This window comes from Epinephelus lanceolatus, chromosome 7, assembly GCF_041903045.1.
Source record: "Epinephelus lanceolatus isolate andai-2023 chromosome 7, ASM4190304v1, whole genome shotgun sequence".
Classification (NCBI taxonomy): Eukaryota; Metazoa; Chordata; class Actinopteri; order Perciformes; family Serranidae; genus Epinephelus; species Epinephelus lanceolatus.
This window is the reverse complement of record NC_135740.1, coordinates 38,831,637-38,856,139: the sequence shown is the minus strand read 5'-3', so window position 1 is coordinate 38,856,139 and position 24,503 is coordinate 38,831,637. Positions and strand designations below refer to the sequence as shown.

Genomic DNA, 24,503 nt, shown 5'->3' with positions numbered 1-24,503 from the left:
TGCACGGCTGCTACCTCGGCCAGGTCTCCATTGAACAAGAGATTCTCTCAATGGGACTTTCTGGAAAAATAAAAGTAAAATAAATTAAACCCATAGAATATCTCCAGTCTTATAAAGGTGTCTACAGGTATCAGGCACTTTAATGTAATACTTTTAAAGACCTTTTTAAGATATTTAACCAAATTTAAGACTTTAAGATTTTAGGAAAAATCATCATTCTATTACTCAAACATTGCAGGTAAGTATAAAGAAAAGTAGTCCTGTGCAGAGGTAGGTTTTATGTAGGAATATGTTATTAGAGTGAGTCAGGTTAATCTACATTTTACATACAAAAGAAAAAAGAATTAAAAGATTAATAAATGAAATTAGATAAAATCATTTTGGGCAATTGAGACTTAACCAATTCAAGTTAAAGACTATTTAATGACCTTTAAGGCCTGAAACTTATGAAATTGAATTTTAGGCATTTTAAACACTTTAAAAGACTCATTAAACCACATTTGATTCTAACAAATTTCTTTCCGATTCCCCACAAAAATGATGACTGTTTTGCAGAACTGACTCTAAAATTGTCCGTAGGTGTGAATGTGAGCGTGTATGGTTGTCTGTATCTCTGTGTGTCAGTCCTGTGTCAGTCTGGAGACCTGTCCAGGGTGTGACCCACCTCACAGCTCAGAAAGATGTTATGCAGAATTGGTTTTACAACTATATGTATGAAGCTACAAAATGAACCATGAAGTGTTTTTTTCTGTCAACTGTTGTTTGCAAGGTCAAGAATGAACTTTGAACTTCACTTTTTAAGCCAACGGGGAAGAAAAGCTTTGGTGTGTCATCACTGCCAGGTGTAATGACACACAAATGTTATTTTCACTTCTTTTAAATGTGACCCAGTGAGTTGTGGTTGTGCAGTGTGCATGCATTGATGGCATCTCTGAAGGTCATACATTGTGCAAACATTTCGAACTCAGAATTTGCGCGCTTAAATGAAATGGTTCCCAGTAAATATAATGCACTATACAGTAGATACAGAGTGGTTTTGAACATGTTATAATTTAAAGCTCCAGACTTGGCACTAAAAAGAACCTTGAGGTGAGATTCTTTTGTCAGCTGCTGTTCCCAAGGTCAAGAATAAACTCTGAACCTCCAATCGATCCTTCACACATATTTTATTTGGAATTTGACACAGTTACAATACACGACTTAGAAAACCCACAACAGGAACAGAGCATCCTTTTCACACCGCGGACACCAAGGACACTTTGACTTGATAGCAAACATAAAATAAGGCCACTCCACTTTACACCGTATTGTCCGTTTTCAGAAGAAGACAGCAGCTTTCTTTGACTCTGAAGTTCCCCGCGGTGGCAGCAGATCTTCAGGGACAATAAACAGCACACGGTAAAAAAAATCTACAGATCTCACGTGTTGTACTGGACTGACACCGCCATGTGTTGGATTCCACAGATGGTAAAGAAAGTGACTGTAGGTATGTTTGAAGTTGCTGATATATATCTTGTAGGACAGGGGTGAAATCCTTGAGGGGGAAGACAGCTCATTTATTTTCAGCAGTTTTCCTCCATTATAATTACTGTAATAACACTGCTGTGACACAGAATTATAATGTGTGGTGTAACCAATTATGAATGCATCTTAATCAGCAACTGCTTCCACTCGGTCCTGACCAAAAAAGAGCTACACACACATATATTGACAAGACATATTTCCATTAAACACACTTCACTGATCTTTGACAGAGAATTGTTTTGGCTTCAGAATTGTTGTGCAAGAGTGGAGAGTGTGTCCACACCATAACTGGAGATGTAACACAGTCTGACTGTTGCAGTGGGATCATTGTAGGGGTTTACAGCTAGATGGCGCTCTGAGGCTGCATTTGCAATCAAAGCCCCCCCTTCTCCTCCTCCTCACCCCTCCAAAACAAGCCCATCTAGCCTTCTCCTCTCCACCTCCTTATTTTATCCAGTTTCTCCCTGTCACCATCTCTCCTCTTCACCTCTACACCCTCCAACTCTCTTCATCACTCCTCCTATCTCCTATCTCCAACTCTCCTTCCTCATATCCTCCTCCTCCTCTTCCTCTCTCTACCCGTCTATATCTCTGGGCTTCTCCATCTCCCCATCTCTCTCTCTCTGCCTCCCAACCCCCCATCACCGTCTCCACAGCTCCACTCTGTCCTCTACTGCGCGGGCACAGCCTGAGTTTCGCCTCCGGAGGTCAGCAGCTGCATCAGGGTTCCTGAGGCTGGTCGGTCCACTCCTGTGGCCCAGCCGAAGAACATTCTGGAGTGAAACAAAGACATGGAAACGTTATTCGAAAAAGAAGCCCAAGCGCCAACATTATTTCTTTACACACGTCTATTCTCCTGTGTTCAAATACCTTATATCCCCTGTGTGTCTCTACATGAATCTATGCAGCACTTTATCATACAAACATCAGAATCACAATCGGCTTCATTGCACAGTATTAATTCAGTATATAGAAACACAGTAAGAGAAAATGTAATCAAAAATAAAACAAATATTGCAAAAATCAAGAGACGCAAAAATAGGACAGAATAAAGTTACAGTAAGAATTTGAGAAAATACTATTTTAAAAAATACATACAACATATGTGAATTAAACTGAAAGAGTTGTGCAATTTTTAGTTTGTGCAAAATCTTCCAAGCATTATGCAGCAGTTCACAGCATGAAGCATAAAAAGGTGCAATATTCAGTGTTACAGTCACAATGTGCGTCAATGTAATACATAACACATATATGGATGTAACAACATCAGTGTTGGGGGGGGGTGACAGGAGTTGGTGTTAGTGGGGGTACCAGACCTTGTCGATGAGGCCGGCTGCAAGCGGAAAATAATAAAACTGTTTTTGTGGTGTGAGGTTTTGGTCCTGATGGACTGCAGCCTCCTGCCAGAGGGGAGTGTTTTAAAGAGTTTGTGTCTGGGTGGGAGGGGAGGAGGTGGACACATGGGATATATGTATATTAAGGGGTCATCCTGGCGGCCTCGTGGTTTTTATGCATGCTATATTACCACTGTGTCCCCAATCACTGACCTGTACTTGTTATATTCAGCTAAGAAATATTGCAAAGTGTTGCGACCTTAGCTAGAGATGATTATCCGTGTTTTTGCGTCCTCCTGACTGGACTACTATAACTCTCTCTTTATTTGTCTAAACAAACTTTCTCTGAATCTGCTGCTCGGCTGTTGACCACGTCCAGCAGGTCGACCCACATCACTCCAATTTTAGTTTCTTTACACTGGCTCTCCATCAGGTTCAGGATTCACTTCAAAATACTTGTTCTCACGTATAGAGCCCTCCACAATCAGGCACCTAAATATATCAGTGATCTCCTCCATCCATATATAGTATGTCAGTATGTCTCTTAGGTCTTCAGAACAGGACGTACCAGACTCAAAACAAAAGGTCATGTCGCCTTTAGTGGCACCAACACTGTTGAACTTCCATTAGGTTTACCATCTTTTTGGGCCGGCTGTGGCTAAGAAGGTAGAGCGGGTCGTCCACCAATCAGAAGATCAGCGTATCGATCCCCGGCTCCTACAGACCGCATGCTGAAGTATCCTTGAGCAAGAAACTGAGCCCCAAATTGCTCCAGATGGCTGTTCCATCGGTGTGTGAGTGTGTTAATGGTAGCCTCTGTCACCAGTGTATGAATGTGTGTTAATGGGTGAATGTGACTCGTAGTGTAAAAAGCGCTTTGAGTGGCTGGATGACTAGAAAGGCACTATACAAATGCAGGTCCATTTACCATCCATCTTTTACAACTGAAGACCCATCTTTTCGAAATGGCTTTTGTTTTACCCTAAATTGTCTCGTGTTCCTTGGTATGTTTCTGTTTGAGGACTCAGTGGCCTGTATTTGCTCCATGTTTAACTTTCTTTTTGTTGCTTTGTTTGAATTGCTATATAGCCTTTGTTATATAACAGATCAGATACATTTTATTGTTATCATTTTATTATCATTCTCCGTCTTACTCTACACAATAGTCCCTAAAAAACAAGACTACCTGCCCCAGAAATTAACCTTATAGTTTAATTCAGCACTCCTATATTTTAGTCTCTTTTGTATATTCACTTCACATTGAGTGTAAATACATGACCTTAAATTAATAAAAAAAATGAAAGTAAGATGCAATGTATTTATTTATTTACAATATATATGTTAAATTACTTTGTTTGTGCTTTAACAATCATCCATGTAGTTCAGTTTATCCCAGACAAGTTTAATCACTGAGATTGGTAACTAGGCATTACTGTTGTTGCCATAGTTACCTGCAGGTGACTTTAACTTGTGCAGTGATTTAGAACAGTTGTTAAAAGTTAATTGGAAACAGAATGTTTGAGCTGTTCTACCTAAACCTAACAGCCAATCAGAAACAAGTATTTTTCAGTTGCCATGGCATGACATTTACTTGGACTGTCATTAGAAATGTGCAGCAACTCTCATTCAGCGCTGACTGAAAAATGTGCCTAAAGTTGCCAAAACTAAAACTTGCACTTGCACTGAATGCTTGGTTGAATTGTTTATTTGTTCTTTAACGGGATGTCCGCTCATTTTAATCAAAATTTTGCAAAATTTAGACTGTATTTTATTTATTTGAGCAAAGTTCTTGTATAGCTGCACATTTTAGACAGTTTGACATTATGTTTGGCTCCTTTGGGAAATAATAAAAAGGGTTTGTAAAGGGGTTGTTAGCGCCAAAACTCTGCTATCGTATTGAAAATTCTTAAACCAGCCACAATTAGCATTAGGATCTGGACATGATTTCAAATTTTCACTGGACAGAGGGTAACTTTAACTGACAAACAGATTTACAGCCTGGGTCCTCCATATTTTCCGGATGTTGAATAATAAATGTGACAACCCGTGTTTTTTTAAAGTAATGACATGTACTATAGATAACATCTCCACCGAACAGTCATGCACAGGTTTTATGAATGAGGCTTGACAGAGTATAGAAAAAGGGACAATGAAGCCCTGAGTGCCGCCTCTTTTCATTTCCCGCCATCCAGATTGCTTCTATTTCCGTCCTCAGATGCTCATCTGTTTCCTTGGGGATTATCAAACTGGATCAAATCCCATCTAATCTCCTCTGGCCTACACGCAGCGTAAACACAAACTTCTGTCTCAATGCACATGGCATTTATTCAGGGGAGTTCCTGGACTCCTAAACACACACAGTTTCCAATAAACGTATAACTTAGATTAATTAGAATTTCATTAAAATCAAGTACCACAGTCCAGGTGTTGGATGATTCTTTCAGTTGTTTTAAAGCGTTCATAAAATAAGTGAAACTTCAGTGGATTTATATCAATTTTTCTTCTCCTACTGAAGTTCTAAAAATATTGGAAAGATGTTTGCCTTAGATTTGACAGTTACAAATTCATCCTAAGAAAAAAGTTTACACTGCTCACTTAATGATTGTAACTCCTTAGCATGACAAACAACTACATTAAGATATTTTGCATCAAGTAAACTGGTTATGTGGAATAAGAATAAATCTTAGATGTATGGGGGTTACAAGTAAGAGAATACATGTCATAAACAAAACACTACACAGACAGAAAAATATGGATGGGGTTCAGGGATGAGCAGGCAAGAAAAGCAAACCTATACACACCTGTGCCATCAATCACAGTGCACTGCTCGACCAGCGTAGATCTATTTTGCCATCTTGTGGTGAAATGTCACATTTCAATTATCTTTTTAATTTGACATGAATAAATCACCAAACACCAATATATGACATATATAACATGTACACATTCACATTGCTGGCAAGCAGACTCTCTGGAAGGCTAGTACTAAAAATTCTATTCTGTTGATTGGAGGTATAGTGACAAATTTAGGCCAAAGCAAGTGTAATTTTCAGATAGGGCTCAAATTGAAGCTTATCAACTTGGGAAGTTTTCTATGTACAAGTGAAGCAGTGATATTAAACACATAGTGATGAAAATAATCATTTTTGATGAGAATTTATCAAACAGACAATCATTTTTTTTTGTTTTTTGGGGGGATGTTGTGTGTGATACTTTGAAATAAAATGGCAGCAAGCCCCTACTTTGCTACTTTCCCCTTTGTGTCAGGATACTCAATTCAAATTTCATAGTCAAATTTCATACTTGTATGACTATTTATGCTGTTGTAGTGCCCTAATATTTGCATTTACATAATTTTTGCCAGAAACAGGTCCCAAAAAAGCCCCATGACACCAAACAGTCCCGAGTTGGGTGCTCGCTATCAACATATGATGGCCCAAGGTGTAGGCTAACACGAAATAATAATGAAGAAAAGGTAGCAGGAAACATTATGAGGGCTGGACCTGGCTCCCGGCCTAATAGCCTGGGTCTAATAAAACCACATAAAGACCCATTATTTGTTTGATTACTGTAATTTAATGTAATGTAAACAATATATGAGATTTTAAAAAAAGGTAAAAAACCTACCTGATATAACTGATTGTTGGTTAAAATAGCTAATGGTAATATACTTTGTATGCTGTGCTCATCTGCAGTTCATTCTTGTGCACAACGGACTGTCAGGTATTTCCAGCAACTTAAATGTGGTTTGATAGCTGAAAATGTTTCTGTGATCTGACGCATCAAAAAGGTAAATGTGATGTTTAGTGTGTCAGCTCCTCAGAATCAAAGAGCTTTTTTGGAAACTGAACAATCAAGGAGAAATTTAATTTGTCTGCAGTAGCCTTAACAGGACAGCAAAGACATGTTTCAGTGTCAGCGGGGGGCCGGCTGTGATCAGAGACACGTAAAATGCCTGTGCATGGAGAATGAAACATGTATGATTATGCTCTCAGACTCAACTTGAGAATAACATAATTGATCTTAGTTCACTGGTTATGGGCACAGATAAGAGTCTTCTGTATGTTGCATTCTCGCCTAAAAAGATGGAGAATATTTGGAATATCGTGTGTGTATTTGAAAATGCAATGCCCCCCACGATCCTTAAGAGGATAAGCGGTTTTAGAAAATGGATGCATAGATATTTGCTCAATTTGTCACTATATTCACACCGCACTTGATGAGACAGATAATCTGTGAAATAAATCACATTTCTCTACCTACTTCATTGTCTTGTTGCCCTTCTAATGGCCTTACTGCATGTGGACGAAAATGACCAATCAGAGCTGAGATGTCTCCAACACAGCTAATGAACTGAGGTCAAACTGTCAAACTAGGCAGCGCTGATCAAATCTGAATCAAGATTATGTTATGGCATTGCCTATTTCTAGCCTTAAAAGTTTTCAGTAACATATTTTAGTGTACTGTTTAGCTGTAAGATGAGAAAGTTAGTCCAGCCGGTGGTAGCGCTTGGTCCTTCAGTCGACTGTTTCCAACATGGCAGCCAGGTCACAAACAGTCCACTAAAATATGTGCATGAAAACATCTGAGGTGACAAATAGACAATGCAGTAACAGAATACTGATTTATATATGATCAGCACTGCCAATTTGACAGTTTGACAGAAGCTCACGAGCACTGATTGACATGACTGACAGCTGTCTTAGAGACTCCTTGGCTCCGACATGTTGTTTTTGGTGTGCCGCGGTCGACTCTAGTGAACACCATTAGAAGCAGTAGGAAGGAGGAGGGACGATTCTTTTCATAGACTTTCATAGATCTCATTTCCTCCTTAAGGATATTGTGACAGTTTCAACAAATACAACACAAACGTTGTTTTTATAGAAGTTACCAACTGTAGCTGTGAGGCATTTTGGGAAATAAAGGAGATCAATAGATGTACAGGATACGGTTGCATGTGGCAGATTAAACAAAACAGTTGGATAGAACACTGAACCCCCCATCCTAGGTTTGAACCAGGAACACTCATGCTGTGAGGCGACGATGCTAACCACTTCATGACCGTGACTGCCACCTAAGGAGCAAAACTCAAAACTGTAAAGGGGCTTGACAACTATTATATTAAAAGGAAACTGAAACAGGCAGACTTTCTCACAGTAACCAACTAAAACGTCTCACATTTGCCAAGCTTGTAAAAGAACTACGGAGGCCGGTGCAGCAACGGCCCTGTCTAGAGTCGATGTTTGATTTGTCCGCTCTGGGCGGACAGTAGAAACAACATAGCTGACTATGGGAAGAGAGCCTGTTTCATATATAAACAGCTCATTGTACGCTAACAAAAAAACACAACAGTTCTTATTTTGAGGTGATTATACACTATTATATTACTATATATATATATATATATATATTACTATGTGATTATACACATACATGTATAGGTCCTGTTTGTGCATGTGTATGTCTTTCGGACCTGTGTGTAATTGACAAGCAAGAGTGAAAACATTGAATTTCCCCTAAGGGGGATTAATAAAGGAAATAAACTTAAACTTAACTAAAGAAAACATAGTTATGAGTATTATATTCCATTTCAGCCGATGGATAAATCCTACACACCTTTAATTAAAAAAGATATATGAAAATCACTGAGTGATGTTTTTATGGTGGATTTTCAATGCCTAATACAAACATTACAAACAGCAGTTTAGAATTTAAATTTTTTTTAATTATGACTCGAGCAGAAGACATGAGTCAACCACTTGGTTACATTATATAGATAAAAGCAGATATGAGCATGTTACAGAGCTTTCTGCAGCCTGTAAATAAGATTTTGAATCATTATTCGCCTCAGCACTCACTCTGCGATGTACTCCAGCGGTGTCCAGGAGCCGAAGTCCGCGTCAGGCATGAACTTCCTGTTCATTGGCGTATCCAAGGTAACCCTGTCAAATTAAGCCAGATGACAATCAGAGGGTGAGTAGCAGGAGATAAAGACGAAAGGCAGGCTGGCAGGCTGCAGCACCTCCACTCACACACAGACCACACACACACAGAGCGCATGATGGAAAGGAACAATCGTGTTTCTGTTTTATTATCATATTCATGACTTCAAATATCACTTAGCAATTCAACCCGGCACGCTTTTCTTGTCCTCTTTAGTACAACTGCTCTCATATTAACATGTAGTGTCTCTGTGTAATTGCTTATAAACAACAAAACATCCCATTCTTGGTGTACTGTAGTATTCTGGGAGGAGCAGTCACAGTGTACAACCTATAAACATACATTTAAATACAGGAACACTCTCCTATTACCTGGCCTACACAGTATAGAGCTGGTATGTGAGGGTATAGAAGGAGCAGGGGGTTGGGGGATGCAGGCTGTAACAGAAATGCAAGTCATGGGGCTAATGCTGAACAGATGTGACAGCATGCTGGAGAGGCAGACTCAGTCCAGCCTCATGTTGGTGGAAAATACACCACAGAGAGAGAGAGAGACAGCAGGAGCAGGAGCAGGATACCCCCCTGAAAACCCATTTCTGGCTTCTCACGATGACGGTGCAAAACCCCCCACTGGTTTTAAATTCAATAAGCGCACAGAGGAGGCGATGGTGCAAGAGGATACTACATGCAACAGATCATGTGCACAACTATAGATCTAGCCTTATCCACCTTTTATTCCTGTACCTATTATCATTTTCAGGTTCATACTTGTATTTTGGGTTTCTACTAGAACATGTTTACATGTGTGTTTCGTACTGTTTGTGCTGGAGCACTGCTCTGATTGGTCAAAGTTTATGTGTCTTTCATATCTCCGCATCTCTGCACCAATACAGCAGCCGTGGATTGACTGTAAAACAGAATAGCTGCACTTTCTACTGTGGAAAATTGCCAATAAAATCCAAGGAACACAACCAGACATGTTCCAGCAGGAAAAAAAATCCAGAATCAGGGACAAATAAACAACAACAGCAACACGTTAGCATGTAGCTTCATGTATTAGTGTAAATCATCTAATGTTAACACTTGAGTAGCGTGCCTGGAGCCGGTGACAAAAAACGAAATCTGGCATGAGCTGATCTTGTCTCGAAAGTAGAAAACAAATGTTGGAAACAGTATTTAGAGCAGTCTGAAGAATTAAGGTTTTGCTCATAGGGGTTATTTCTAAATATGTTTATGTCATTATTTGAAACTTTGGACATGTTTTATTTGAACATTCACCATGTTGACATTATATATATATATATATATATATATATATATATATATATATATATATATATATATATATATATATATATATATATATATGACAGAAAATAAGGAAAAGCATAACCCCCTTTAAAGCTGCACTGTGCAAGAGCTTTATTATATATACATACCAATTCCCTAACCTAAAGTACAAGCTAAAGCTGTGACCAAAAAAGAGATTCACATCCACACTAACTATGACCTGTTTTATCCCATTGTATTAATAACATTCTGCTGCTGGACATGGACTCTATTCTGCAAACAATGGCTAATAAAATAACACACAATAACACGCTCCATCCAGGGGAAAAAGAAACAAAGGAACCTCTCATCTCTTTGTCATAAAGCACCACAGACAGTCCAGCTCGGTAAACATGGATGTACTCTTTTCAGCTTACTGGCATCATGTTCGAGGAAATCTAATAGTTTCCCTTTGCTGCTCCAGCCGACAACATACTGTACAAGGTTGTCTGGCGAAGCATTAAACTTTCTTTTCACTTCACTTATTCCTCATTTTAGTGGCAGCCCAAGGCCTAAAACTTTTAACTGCAGGGGCTGTAAATATTAAGGCTGCAGCCGCCGATGAAATGTCAGAGAACTGTAAAAAATGTTTCTCAAAGCCCAAGGTGACGTCTTCAAACTTCTTGTTTTATCCCTCTAACAGGCCAAAGGCAAAAGCTGCTCAGTTTATCATCATCATCAAAATAGTATCAAACACAACAAATGTTAGAATCTGCTAATGACAAGTAAGTTATTATCAAAATAGTTGTCTACTAGTCCATACCCATTGAGTGCACAGTTGCCCACGTACAGTTTCACATGGTGTGTTTGGGATACATGTCATAGGAAATTGCAGATTAAATAGTCAACTGAACCCATTAAGAAGAGCAATGTATTCAGACACAGTTTTTGTGAATTTTATGGTATGATTGCTTTATTGAAAGTATAGTAGTACCATTGCCAATAGTGGGATAGTTAGTGGGCTAAAACAAAAACAACAACATTGGTCCACAGGGGGAGCCACAGCGATCGGTCACATTTTAGCCATTTTTAAGCATTTTGCTGTTGTTATAGCGCCACCTAGTTGCCAATTAGAGTTAAATTTCTCTAGTCACCTTGAGGCGTCCTGTTCTACATATCTACCAAGTTTAGTAAAAATTGATATGCCGGTTAGGCCTAGATAAGAAATTAGCTCTCTAGCGCCCCCATTTTGTTTGATGGGGTCAATAATGGAGGGGTCCCCTCAGATTATGTGTGGTCATATGCCTACAAAGTTGCGTGGTGATCGGTGAAACCCTTGAGATGTTATACACCTTTAAGTGATGAGCCACGCCCTCCGCATTATTCATTGCCTTATAGAAGCTCAGTTTTAGTAAGTTTTCCAACTTTTGCCAAGAGGGAACTTTAGATATTGGTCCCTTTTTCAGTCTCTACGACATACGGGGCATGAGATATACCCATTCAAAGTTTGCAATTTCAATCGGTTGCTATAGCGCCCCCCTTTGGCCAACTGATGTAATATTGCTTCATTCGCATCCTCCCATGACCCTCTACCACTGTGCCAAATTTCACATGGATTGACCAAATCAGTGAGGAGAAAAACATGGAACAGACACACCCACAGACACACAGACAGAGTTTTCATCATTATGTAGTAAGATTAATCGACTAATCCTAACTGCATAAACTGCTTCACATTTTCTACAGACGCAAGTGGAATTTAAAGCTAAACACCCTTTTTGAGACAAAGTAGTTAAAAAAAATGCAGCTATCAGTTGTGGGCAAAATGAATAGGACTTGGTTTGTAGCAAGGTGCTCATTTCACTGTAGAGACTCCAATGAAAATCTATCTTTTGAGTATCAAACACTCACATATACATTAACAGTAGGTAGCTGTATCATGCTGCAGGTGTGATGTTGATCGGTTTTCAATGGAGTGAGTCCTCGGACTCACAGGTCGTAATTTGGGTGGGATTTCAATAATTTTTGGGGGCTTTTTGCCTTTATTTGATTGGACAGTTGGGGGGGAGAGAGTATGGAATGACATGTAGCAGGGGGTCAAGGGTTGGAATCAAGCCCACAGCCGCTGCGGCAAGGACACAGCCTTAGTGCACGGGCTTGCTCTACCAGGTGAGCTAGTGGGCACCTCAACCCCAATAAAATTTGTGTTTAAAGTCTGTGCTCAAAACATTATACAAATGTCACATCCTGAGATGAGTACAGAGAACACCAATATCATGTACACAGAATCAAATAAATCAAATGTAATGTATGATTGTGTTACTATGTGATAATCTATAAACATTTAAATAAGATCCTGTTCACATTTTATAGTTTATAGTTTTATAGTTCAACATTTTGAGAAGTAGAAATATCCTCCTTCTTTCCTTTCACTCAGTGAGGCAGTGAACAAAGAGGGATCTCAAATAGCATGGGGCTTACCCTGGACAGTAAAGCATCATCAGCATAACTGAATATAGCATCGGTTAAATGTAAGATAACAGGAATATATGTAGTAATTTCCTACATATTTGTGAATTCGGGTACATTTTATAAACCTAAAAATATAAGGTTTTTGACGGTGGTCCCCTGGGACCTCCGCCCTGCTGTCACTGCCAGGTAATGGCGGCACACAGAGCTGCAAATAGCCAGAAAGACAGCGGGCAGGTGTCAGAAACACCAACACATTGCTGACAATATGACAATGGCATCCAAAACAAGTTTCACTCTCTTTCTGTGACATGAAAAATACATTCAGAATAAGTAAGGTCACTGTCTCTAAGATTCCAGCACAGACTCTGTTCACAATGTAGCATCATTGGGGAAAATAATATGGTGTGTCCCTAGGATGCGTAGATATTGAGTTTACTGTGTCCTTTAAAATGTGTCAGGGATGCAGGACACAGGATTTCGCAGGACCGAGAGAAATCACTGCTGCAGGTTTGAGAAGTAAAGACATTTCTACACCACTGACTTTACCTGCTGTGAATGTACGCTGACTGCAGCTGCTACAAAACAAAAAAGCCAAAAGAGGTTTTAGGGCCACCTCTCAGGCCTACAGATGGAGGGTATTTACCAAAGGTCTGTTTTAAAATCATCAAATTATCATGACCACGTGTGTACACAACGTTTCTCTGCAGTACTTACGGTAGTATAGCCACAGCAGCAGCTCCTGATGGCATCCCACTGTTCTTTGCTGCGAGACTCTGACAGAGCTGGTGGACGGCAGCTTTGGCCATGCCGTATCCGACCATACCTGGAGGATACAGATAGAACATTTCTGTTAGTGTCCTGGAGGGAAATTCAGTTTGCTCACATCAGATGCAGCACACACTGTGCCCAGCAGTGGATGACATTGATTTAGCAGAGAGAGGTCAAGTGGAGAGGAATTGGAGAATCTATGGAGGGAACATCTTGAGACTTTTAAAAACTGAATCAGGTGTGTTTGTGTTGTAGGACGGCTCTGATACACAGGATGCAAACAAATCTCATTCAGTTCAAAGTACTACATAGAAACATCCCTAACTACTTGTCATTTTCTTTCTAGTCTGTTTTTCTTACACCATGTTTCTACAGCCTTAGTTAAAGTTATGTTGTTTTGTAGCTTCAGCATCTGGAAACAGTAAGTTCCTCTCCCCCCCACAACATCTGACAAGCTTCCCTGAAGAATGCAAAGCATCTGCTCACCCTACTAAACCAATCTTATGACAGGCTTACAGAGATCTGACCAATGGGAACAAGGGGTGGTGACAGGGCTTTTATTACAAGCTTTTGTTTTTCCCCAAGAGAAACATCAAAAGAAGCTTGAGTTAGGGTTGCCAGTCGTGCAACAGTCCAAGGACAGTGAAGTAAACGCGGCTTTGATTTGCTGCATAAACCACCAGGTTAACCTCCAGCTTTAGTTACCCTGCACCTGACAGGTCACAGGTTGATGAGCCAATGTGCAGCCATCATCAATTACATCTCCTAATTATCTTTGTCCTTGAAACCAAAGCTGCTCTCACTAAAGAAGGGAAGTTCAGAGTAATTAAAGTTATAGATTTACATTTAGTCTCACTTCAAGCGACAGTTTGTTAAAAAGACAGAGTCTGCCGTATGGGTACTGGGCCATAATCGGCTGAAATAATGCAGGCTGCAGTCTGTGTGAGTGTAAAACTCCCACATTCAACAAACAAAACAATACACAACAATTAAGTTTATTCAGATTTTCCAAACAACTTAGACCGAGAGACAAAAAGAGATGACTTAATATCTCCAAGAGACACTTGGGAATAATTTTTGACTCACATTGCAGCTTATTATAAAGAAAACTGAGGCTAATGTTGATACATGTGATGATTTAAACACACATTTAAAACCTCTGAGGACAACGGTCGGTATTTCAGGGGTTCTGGTGTAGCCAGCAGATATCCGGACAATGGATGAAGGATATCCAGGCAAAGACGTCCTCTACCATGTGCCAGTCATTGTTTACAGTCTGATTAGCAACTTGAGATACAGTTGAAATGGAGCTGAAAGAAGAACTTGTAAGATATCTGCATATGAATGCAGATAAATAAAATGAAAAGCTAAATCGTTGTAAGACGATAGCCTTACAATGGGAATAAATTGACACTCATTCTTTTACTATAGTGTTCCGCCTCTTTTGCTTTCCGCACAGACTATTTACTTTATTCATAATCACTCCAACTACAAACTGAAACCAGAATGTTTCAGATGCCAAAATCTTCCTACAGATTCTACATGCACAAGCAGGTATCTGTTTGTAAAGGTTAAGGGCCTGTGTCCAGTGAGTTTTATTTCTGTGCATTGGCATCTTTTTTTCAGTTGTTCCAATTGAGGAGAACTTATGCAGCATCATGTGTCAACCTCAGCGTTGTTTTTCAGCATGTTTGATCAGTGCTCTGGCTTTATTGTGCAGCCGTTCCGAGCACTTCTAGTTGAAAATCATGGAACATTTCAAAGAGAGGCTGGTGACATCACTGCCGCTCCTTTAGCTGAGTAGTCTGAGTGGGCGGAAGTTCGCTCCAGAGATCAGCCTCTCATTGGGCGGAACGAGCCACCCGCTGAAGTCCCGCCCTACCACCTCCGGTTGTGTAGCAGTTTTCAACCGTTTTCAACACGTCCTTTACTAACTTTTGCGGTGTTTGATCTTGCAAGGATGTAGCCATTTTTCTGCCATGGTTCGCGTCCTGTAGGCGATATTTTTGTGGGTGTGTTACACCAAAACCTGTTTCCCCCCGGCAATATTTTTGCAAGTGCACCGTTGCTGTAGCACCGCCCAGAACGATTGTGATTGGCTGAAAGAAATACAAGCAGCCGGGGTGTTTTTTTCTCCAATCTTAAAGTGAGAGTCGGCGCAGCCAGACCTGGTGAGCAAGACTATTAGCTGGGTGACTGTCACAGCAAACACAAAAAGCATGGGAGCAGATCGGCCAGGGGACATTGAATTTTGCTTGCGAGTGTTGATCTTTTATCAACGAATGTACTGCAAGCTTGTTGTTAACTGTGAAGTCAACCCCCTGTTAACGTAGCCTTGCCTTAGCTACCTAGCTCACCTTAATGTCAAGATAATGTTGTCATAGAAACAAAACCCACACATGGCGCCTCAATAAAATAAAGCACTTTTTAATGTAGTACTGGGATAAGCACTCCCCAGCACCCTGCCACCACTTTTCTGCTGAAGAAAAACTCTTTGTGGACACGCTGTAAGACTTAAGTAATGTGTAAATTTGTTGCTAGGAAATATCTCTAGTACTATCCAATCAAAAGCAAGCAACTATCAGTGGGACGTCAGCGTAACACCACAAGCTGCAACATACTAACTTCAAGAGGTAAATTAAACACGCCTAACGATCCTTCACAGATGTAGGTACAGTATGACTTGGTATGGAAAAATGTGTTTCAGAGTTATCACTGGGTGGAATATATCAAGTCCACTATTAATACAAATAGCAGATAATGTAGTTCGGTTTAACCCGTAATGCATTATTTGGTAACTGGAGCGTTATTAGTACATTTTTCTTTTCAGGTATATCATGTTATTTTTGTGATGTGTCATTTAATATATTTTCTTTACATCTTTATTAAACAGCATTTTGATCAAACTTTGCAACGGGTGTGTTGACCTTGTTCCATTGCCTCTTTATTTACAGTCTATGCTTTGGACAAGTCAAATATTAGCTAGCTAACGTTAGCTTTGTCATTCATGTGACAGTTAGGTGAAGGGAGAGATTTAATGAATTAAAACAGGCAGCACAGCAGAGTATTTCTGCTCCTACTATGAGTTTAAACTTGGCTGGAATTCTGTATGAACACTAAGAGGCAAAGTGGTGCTTGAACAGAATAAATGACATAGTTTACTGTGCATCCAGACACTGAAAGCTATTTTTTGCATGGTGGATTATCAGATATGAGATTAAAAAGTCACATGGAGAGCACAGAAACGACCCCTCTCTGTCTGGGCTTCAACCTCTGTTTTAAACCCTTTATCAGAGGTTAGGATTATTAAAAAGCCCTGCACGAGGTTTGTAAATCTTTTCTTGGTTTTTAAAGTTTGGTTTGGAATTTCATATTGTAATTGGTGACTGATTCAAAACAGAAAACATGTTTTTGCTCACTGAAGAGAACATTCTCTCTATCCCCAAATTATCTTACATTTTCACCTCTTTAGTTGCTGACGTGATACTCGGCTGGTTATCTCCTAAATCTGCTAATAATGTTTCCAACATTTAACTGGGTATTCATTCATAAAACTAATTCACAACAACGTTTAAAATTAATCCATTACCCTAATCTGCTCTTCTTGTTTGAGATAAATTTGAGATGAACTGGATTAGGTCGACGCTTATTAACATTTTACTCCCTTTGTTTGATCAAAGCAAACCAAAGAAACGATGAAGCACCTCTCAGCAGTGTTTGTGATATTTCTTAACATGTCGCTCTTTATAGTGACTCATATTTAACTAGACCACATAGATATGAGTGGGTTTTTGGAGAATAAGGTATCTTTCAGTGTTGTGTTTAAACACAGTCCCTAAAGGAGTCAGCTCTGCAGAATTCCACTATAAATACAGCCACAAGAGAACAATAGATATTAGGAACCCCAGACTGCATCAGTGCAGTTAACACAATCTGTCCGCGTGGATAAAATGTGTGGAGCTACAACTGCTGAGTCATTCTCCTCATAAGCCAGCAGCCAATGAGCTTGTTTGCTTTGTGCTGACTGCTGAGCCAGGGCTTTGTGTTGCTGGAGAGTTGGCTCTCAGCCCATCACATGGTTAGCTGGGACACAGAGGGAGACTGGACATCACATGGCAACAAACCAAAGCCTCTCTCAGCCACGGAGGCTGACATGAGGCCAGCTGGTGTCATGTTAACAATGATTAACTCTGGGGAGAATTTAAGTCACTGGAACGCCATCCAAAAATATGACGATAAGGTTTCTTGTGCAAGACTCAGTTCATTCATTTATAAAGCTAAAGCCGGCCCTCACTAAACAATTTTTCACATTTTAACAGTTGTTGAAAATGTGCAAGACCCCACACATATCGCCATGTAACAGTAAATCTAGCAGTTTCTTTCCTATAAGTTGTGGAGAGAAACTATTTGGCCAAAACAGCACACAAATAACAGATTCCATTCGTGAACAGTCTCAACTCTCAAAACTGGAAATCTTGCAAATTCTAACATGAGTTTACAAGGCAGACAACAGGCAGGAACAACGAGCTGTTTGTTTTTGTACTACTTTCTACAGGAAATTAACAAAGAAAAACGTAGTAATGGATAAGGTCAAGGAGAAGGCATGAATATGGAACATTGGTGCCGCTAGGATGGACTCCTAAGCAGATTAGGGATGCAAAAAACACTCTTAACTTCCCCCACACCACAGGAAAATCTGCCGAGATGATCTTCAGAACCATCAAAAAAAAATCTGGACTTTACTGACAACTGCAGAGAGGGGGGTGTCCGGCCCCAAATCAGCTTCATTCTTGTGCTGTGTGTACCTGGCATAAGTAATAATTCAGTATCACCAATGATGCTCTTCTTAGTGAAAGAAATTAATCATATAAAAAAAAATCACAGTTTGGGTCGTAAATTTATTTTGTGGTGGGGTTTTTTTTTCCCACTACAACAGATTTTGGGTACACTGTTATTTGGATTCCAACGGTATGAGATTTTCACAATACGATAACCATCTCAGAAAATACTGTGGTTTCACGGCATTACAGTATTAAAGAATTTATATTATTATCAGTCAGAATGATCCTTAAGGAATGAAAATGGCAGGGTTATTGTTGGTTGAACAAATGGTTTATTACTATCATTAAAACTTGAAAGCATTTAATTCATGGAAGTTTGAGTAAAAAAGTCTCCTTGAAAATAAGTCAAATAAAGGTAAGATTTTCCATCCACTTGAATTTTCTTTTCTCAAAATCGTAGTTAAGCAAACGTACGTGTTATGATAACTGCCAACTTCTATTCACGGTTTACCTTGAAACTGGTATGTCACTGCAACCCTACTGTTAATGTTTGTTTCAAACCTGCCACCTGACAAGAAGTATGGTCAATAAATCAGCTTGTTTGATGCTCAAATCCCCACAACATGAGTTATGATTAACAACATCTCTGCAGAGATCCACAGAGATGTTGTTCTATATCTTAACTTAGGTATAATCCTTGCTTTAAAATGATGCACAAGTTTTTTTGTTTAATAATGCTGCGACTGACAATCATTTCCATTATTGAATCATCAGCCCATTTTTTTCCAATACTCTGTGAAATGCTTAAAAAATAGTACAACAATACCATCAGAGCCTCATATTAAGGCTTGAAATCAGTAGTTTTCTCCCAAACTCCAAAAAGATATTCATAAAGAATCATACAGGACAAAGAAAAGTTAAGATAAGAAATTATCTTATTGCAGAAGCTGGAAATATCAGTGTTGCTGGATGAATGGCTTAAACTATAAACCAATTGTAAAGACAGCTCCTGTCCATCGACTAATCATTTAAGGCTCTACTGTATGAATTATACACATTAAAAAAGTATTAGAAATACATAATTAAAGGGGCATTCATTGATTCTACACATAAAGTTCAGTTTACTCGTCATGATAGATGCAACTCTGCCTTTGAAAACAGTTGTATGAAGTTATCTGTGGCTCCGCAGAAGCTTAATAACCATCATCGTCTCTGTCAGCTTGAGGCGATTTGCATTTTTTTTTACATAAGTCCTGTTCTGTATTAATTTCTTTAACAAAAACTACGACAAAATACGTTAGTAAATGAGCTTTTTTTCCCATGACTGAGACAAGATGATGATAAAACTGCACTGATATAATTTAACACTGACTGACTAAAATGCGGTTTACAATCAAATCTATCAAGTTTCATTGACAAAAAAGAGGAGACAAAATATTATAGATGGTTTTCTTCAATGCAGCAGTTGTTTCCTGTGCTGCATGCACCGAATCAGGACTACATAACTTTGTAAACAATGAGCACAGTCAGTTAGCAAAAAAAGTTTGACTAAAATGACAACGTTATTGGTTTTGATTGGACTAGATTGAATGAAATGATCAATATAATCTGATGACTAAAAAAGACTAAAATGTCAACAGTTTTCATTGACTAAAACTAAAATAGTTAAGGTTTTCTTTGACTCAACTTTTAGTCAACTAAAACCTGACTGAAAGAAAACGGGATGAACTTGACTGAATATGATAAAAGCACAAAGGACATTTGACACAGGACTAAGACGAGCACTACATAAAACAAAAGCACTGGTCCTTTCTTATTCACTTGTTGTCTTTGGTTTATTGACTTGTGTTGTCCTTTGCTGCTTTAATGAACCCAACCAGCTACATTTTAATTATTCAGATGGTGTTATACGGAGTGAAATGAGTAAGCAGGTCAGGGTTGAGTCAATTACTCAAGGACACTAACGAAGCAGAAGGTGGCTGATGGACAAACCACTGCCTCACAAAGCTCATCAGCTATTCTATCTTTTCCCCCCTTGTTTTGTTTCTCGGATCCATTTTATCGACACGTTCTCCTCGCTCTGTTGTGAGATCCCCCGTGTCTCTGATCAGTATGTCAATTCCCCGGTCAGAGCCCCACGGCGCTTTCTATTACCTACATTATCTGAATTGGCGGGTTGTACAACAAAGCCACGTGCACAGTGCAGCCTCCAATATATCAAAGTCTGCCTGCAACCCTGACGTGACACACTGCCAAACCAGGTCATCATGATGACAGCGGTAAACACAAATGTGCCTTACCTCCAGTGCCAGACAGCGCTGCTTTGGCCCCGGCCAAAGTCAACAGCCCGCCTGGTTTTAGGTGCAGAGAAGCGAGGTGGCTGGAGATAGTGGAGGTCCACACACTCTGTTTCCACATCAGGTCGGTGTTTTTGTATAAATCTAAGAGAGAAATGGGAAATAATTACAAATGTAAGATTTATTTTAATTCACTGGTCACCGTATTAAGTGCAACACTTTGGGAAATATGCTTGTTTGCTTTCTGGCAGACAGTTACACAAGAAGACTGATACCACTCTTGTGTTTGTCCGTTCAACATGAAGCTACAGCCAGCAGCTGTTAGCTTAGCTTAGCACAAAGGCTGGAAACAGTAGGAAAAAGCTAGCATAGATCTACCAAACAGAAACAAAATCAGTCCACCAGCACCTCTAAAGGTCACAAATTAACACGTCATATCTTATTTGTGGTTAACTGGTGACTCTAAATTGAGTAAACTGCTCAGAGGCAAGAAATAGTCCGTCAAATACCCTCAAAAAACTATGATAATTCTTACACTTTAGTTTTTGTATTGACTGAAGAAGGTAACTGTTAGTCAGTGAGCCTTAGAGGTGCGAGTAGGTGGATTTAATTACCTTCGGCAGAGCCAGGCTAACTGTTTCCTACTGTTTCAAGTCTTAATGCTAAGCTAGGCTAACCGCCTGCATCCTATTTACTGCACAATTTACTTAGGCAGAATTTAAATCTAAACATACGGTACATAATTTCTGCCGCTCAGTCAAAACAATAACAAAAGACAGAGCAATTGTTACTGCAGTCAGTTTCTCCAAGGATTTCTTCAGTGTTGATCATATAGCAGTTGATTACTGGTCTCTTCTTCTCCAAAACGAACAGATCACGTGATGAAAACTGGTAATAACACTGAATAAAGCAGTTTCACATCAAAATCTGTGTTTTTCTAATGCTGTTCAGCACAGCAGGGGCTGGAGCAGAGTTGCCGCTTGTTTCTGATTACTCAAGATCCAGACATCCGGTGACTACAATCCTTCATTCGATTAAAACATGTAGTTAAAAACAACCAAGATCTAAAAAGTGTATCGTAAAAATGTCACTTAAAAGTGGATGAGTTAATTTATGACAGCTTCAGGCGGACAACCACAACAAAGGGAATATGATGCCAATTACAGGCAGTGGCGACTAATTGATTACAGATTTCTGTGTGTTTGAACACTGTTGGAAACATTTCAGATAATAAGTACACAACTTTAAAAAAAAATATATAACATTGGTTCAGTCGTTTGTAGACATTTTAATACAGAAAGGGTACATGTATCTTCAAGCATGAATGACTGCAGAAAACAAATGGCTGATGATTAATGTTACAACAAACAGAGGGTTGAACTCTGACCTTTGGAACTACAGCTTCCTCCCGCCCATCCTCCTGCCACACACAAGATGGCATCCACTTTCTGTTCCCCTAGCAACTGGGCCACATCTGCCGTCACCTGCAGGAAATGAGAGATAACTACTAACACCTTTTTCATAAAACCACAGGGCGAATGGCTTTTAAATGCTGACTGCTCCTCAGCACACACACACCAGCTGGAAATGTTTAATGAACATTATGTGCTGCGTTCAGGTCAACAAACAGAGTCGGGAATTTGGGCAAAACACTTGCAGTAGGAGATGAATACAGAGAGTGTTTTAATTACCTTGTAGCCTTAATAACCTCATGTAAACTGGCTAAATAAAGACATAAAATGTGTTAATATATTATCCTGTATCATATAAGAATATAATAATTACAGCATCTAGTATATTCCACATTTTTATTTGTCTTGGGGTGACCTGACCACTTTGTAACCAGCATTAAATGGATAAAAAGTTCACAAAAATGAATGATGGAATTGTCAAAAGGCTGCAAACAAATCACATCATTTCATAAAATAGAAGAAGCCATTTTCAGACAGTTAAATTTGATGCCTTTTAAGACCCGTTCAAGACACCTTTAAACCAAATTTTGGACAGATTTTTGGACAAATTGTGTTTTATTTATTTAAGCATTGCAGGTTAACACTGCAAGCAAGTAGTATATATGTGGTCTTGTGCAGGGGTAAGTGTTATGTAGGAATATGTTTATTAAAGTACGTTAATCTACATTTTGCCAACAAGTAAGTGCAAGTATTAAGTAAAATGTCAGTGTTATAGTTTAAGAAAGATTTGTAACAGTAGAAATGTGGACTTTTACATAGGGAGGCTTTACTCATTTTCACAAAAAGAAATTTAAAAAATGGAAAAAATGAAATTAGATAAAAATTCTGATTGTTTTACTAGCTGTAAGAAATGATGACACCTGGCATCAAATAAAGCAGCCAAACCAGAGATGTCGTAATTAAACTCAACTCAACCTTATTTATGTAGCACCTCTCATGCAAACATGCAGCGCAAAGTGGTTCACATGGCAAAAGGTCTGGGCAATATGTGCTGAAAATTATATCACAATATTTTAAGGCTATATTTCATTACACAGTATCCATCTTGATATTGTTAAATCTCCCCAAAAGCACTTAGTCAATGTTAGGACTAGATGACAAAATCGAATATAACAACCAAATACCCTCTCTGGTGCAACAAAGTTGTAGGGATGACTTTTTTTTTGCAGACGATCATCAATAATGTGAATATAACGACTAATGGAAGTGTTAAAACAAATAGAAAAGTCTGGCAAGTTGACACTTAACACAAATTTGCTGTGATGCAGCCTTTAAAACGAGGTCAAAACACCACTTATGCCATATCACGACACAACGACACCCAAAATCTAGGCAATATATTTCATATTGCCCAGCCCTGGGCAAAACTGGATTGATAGACACAATTTTAAGAATCACACAAACAATTATACATAAAGTTCTGCAAAACTAGAAAATTAAAACAATAAGACAATAAAATTGTTAAAAAAAAGCACACCAAACAAAACAAAAAAGATGATTAAAAGTCTAAATTACATCTAAATTAAAAGTGTTGCATTCACGTTCTTTATCTCCTTCTTTTCCAATGTGACCTGAACGCAGCATTAGCATATACATTTTCAAACCAAACTGAACATAATACAAAAAAATATATATATATCTATATAAATAAATCTTATTTAAAAGCTACTGGATTTATATTAACAGTCAGACTTTAGCTGTTGAGTCGTAACGACTTCACTGCTGCCTGTCAGATCTTCGGCTTGTCTTTAATGAGACAGAAACATCCCATCTTTATACTTCACCATGCTAACTGTCATCTCTGGCTCACCTGTCCCGCCTGCTCGGTGAAGGACTCACTCAGCTTCACTACAACGTTTTCATTCGCCTCGTCGTTTGCAGCCATGTCGATACAAGCCACCCACTGTTAATGTCACACAGCGAGAAATATAAGTTAGCTCATCAGTTAGCATCGCAGAGAGTTAGCATGTATGCTAGTGCTAACTGCTGTCACTCACCCATCCTTTGGATTTGAAGTGTTGGACACACTTGGAGCCCAGAGCTCCTCTTCCGCCGTAAACGATCACCCGGTTAGCAGCCATGTTTATGTCCTGATTAGTAGTAAGCAGTGTGAGAGGGAGAGCTGAGGAAGAGCTTCAGCTGAAATACACTGACAGGGGAGGAGGAGGAGGAGGAGGCGTGTCTCTAGTTGTGCAACAGGTTGGTGGAACTAATGCTGCTTTCACAGACAGTCGGAAACACTACGATTGCAAAACCATGTGTGAACCTTATTTTTTCTGTCTTGAAAAAATACATTTAAAAATCCAAGTCCCTGAGATCTAAAAATAGGATACTATACTTTTGACCTCTGGTGAGCAATTCACTTCAATTCAGTTTTATTTGTAAAGCCCAATATCACAAATCACAATGCAGCAAAGTCGTAATTTAACTCAACTAATTGATGTATCACCTCCAGTCCAATTTGGCCCACTGGATGACTTTGTACACCTAGTGTTGATGCACATGCGAAGGCTAAGAGGTGTTAGGTTTAAACAGTGAGCAGATATTAAATGCTGCCTCAGAGGCTTTATCACCCTGACCAGAACACAGCTCTCTGAAATTACAATGATGGAGTGATCAAGTTAAAGCTTCTTACTTGATGTTT

General features: G+C 39.1%; 1 protein-coding gene across 1 annotated transcript; it reads right to left on the bottom strand.

Moving 5' to 3' along the window:
• Window positions 1–1,147: 1,147 nt before the first annotated feature.
• On the bottom strand, window positions 1,148–24,024 carry qdpra (quinoid dihydropteridine reductase a). The gene is made up of 7 exons (XM_033633851.2): window positions 23,857–24,024; window positions 23,670–23,762; window positions 21,775–21,871; window positions 20,391–20,531; window positions 13,256–13,364; window positions 8,717–8,800; window positions 1,148–2,297 (listed from the first exon to the last, which is right to left on the bottom strand). The coding sequence occupies exons 1-7, from the start codon at window positions 23,938–23,940 to the stop codon at window positions 2,195–2,197; spliced, it is 711 nt and encodes a 236-aa protein (XP_033489742.1). The 5' UTR covers window positions 23,941–24,024; the 3' UTR covers window positions 1,148–2,194.
• Between the last annotated feature and the right edge of the window lie 479 nt (window positions 24,025–24,503).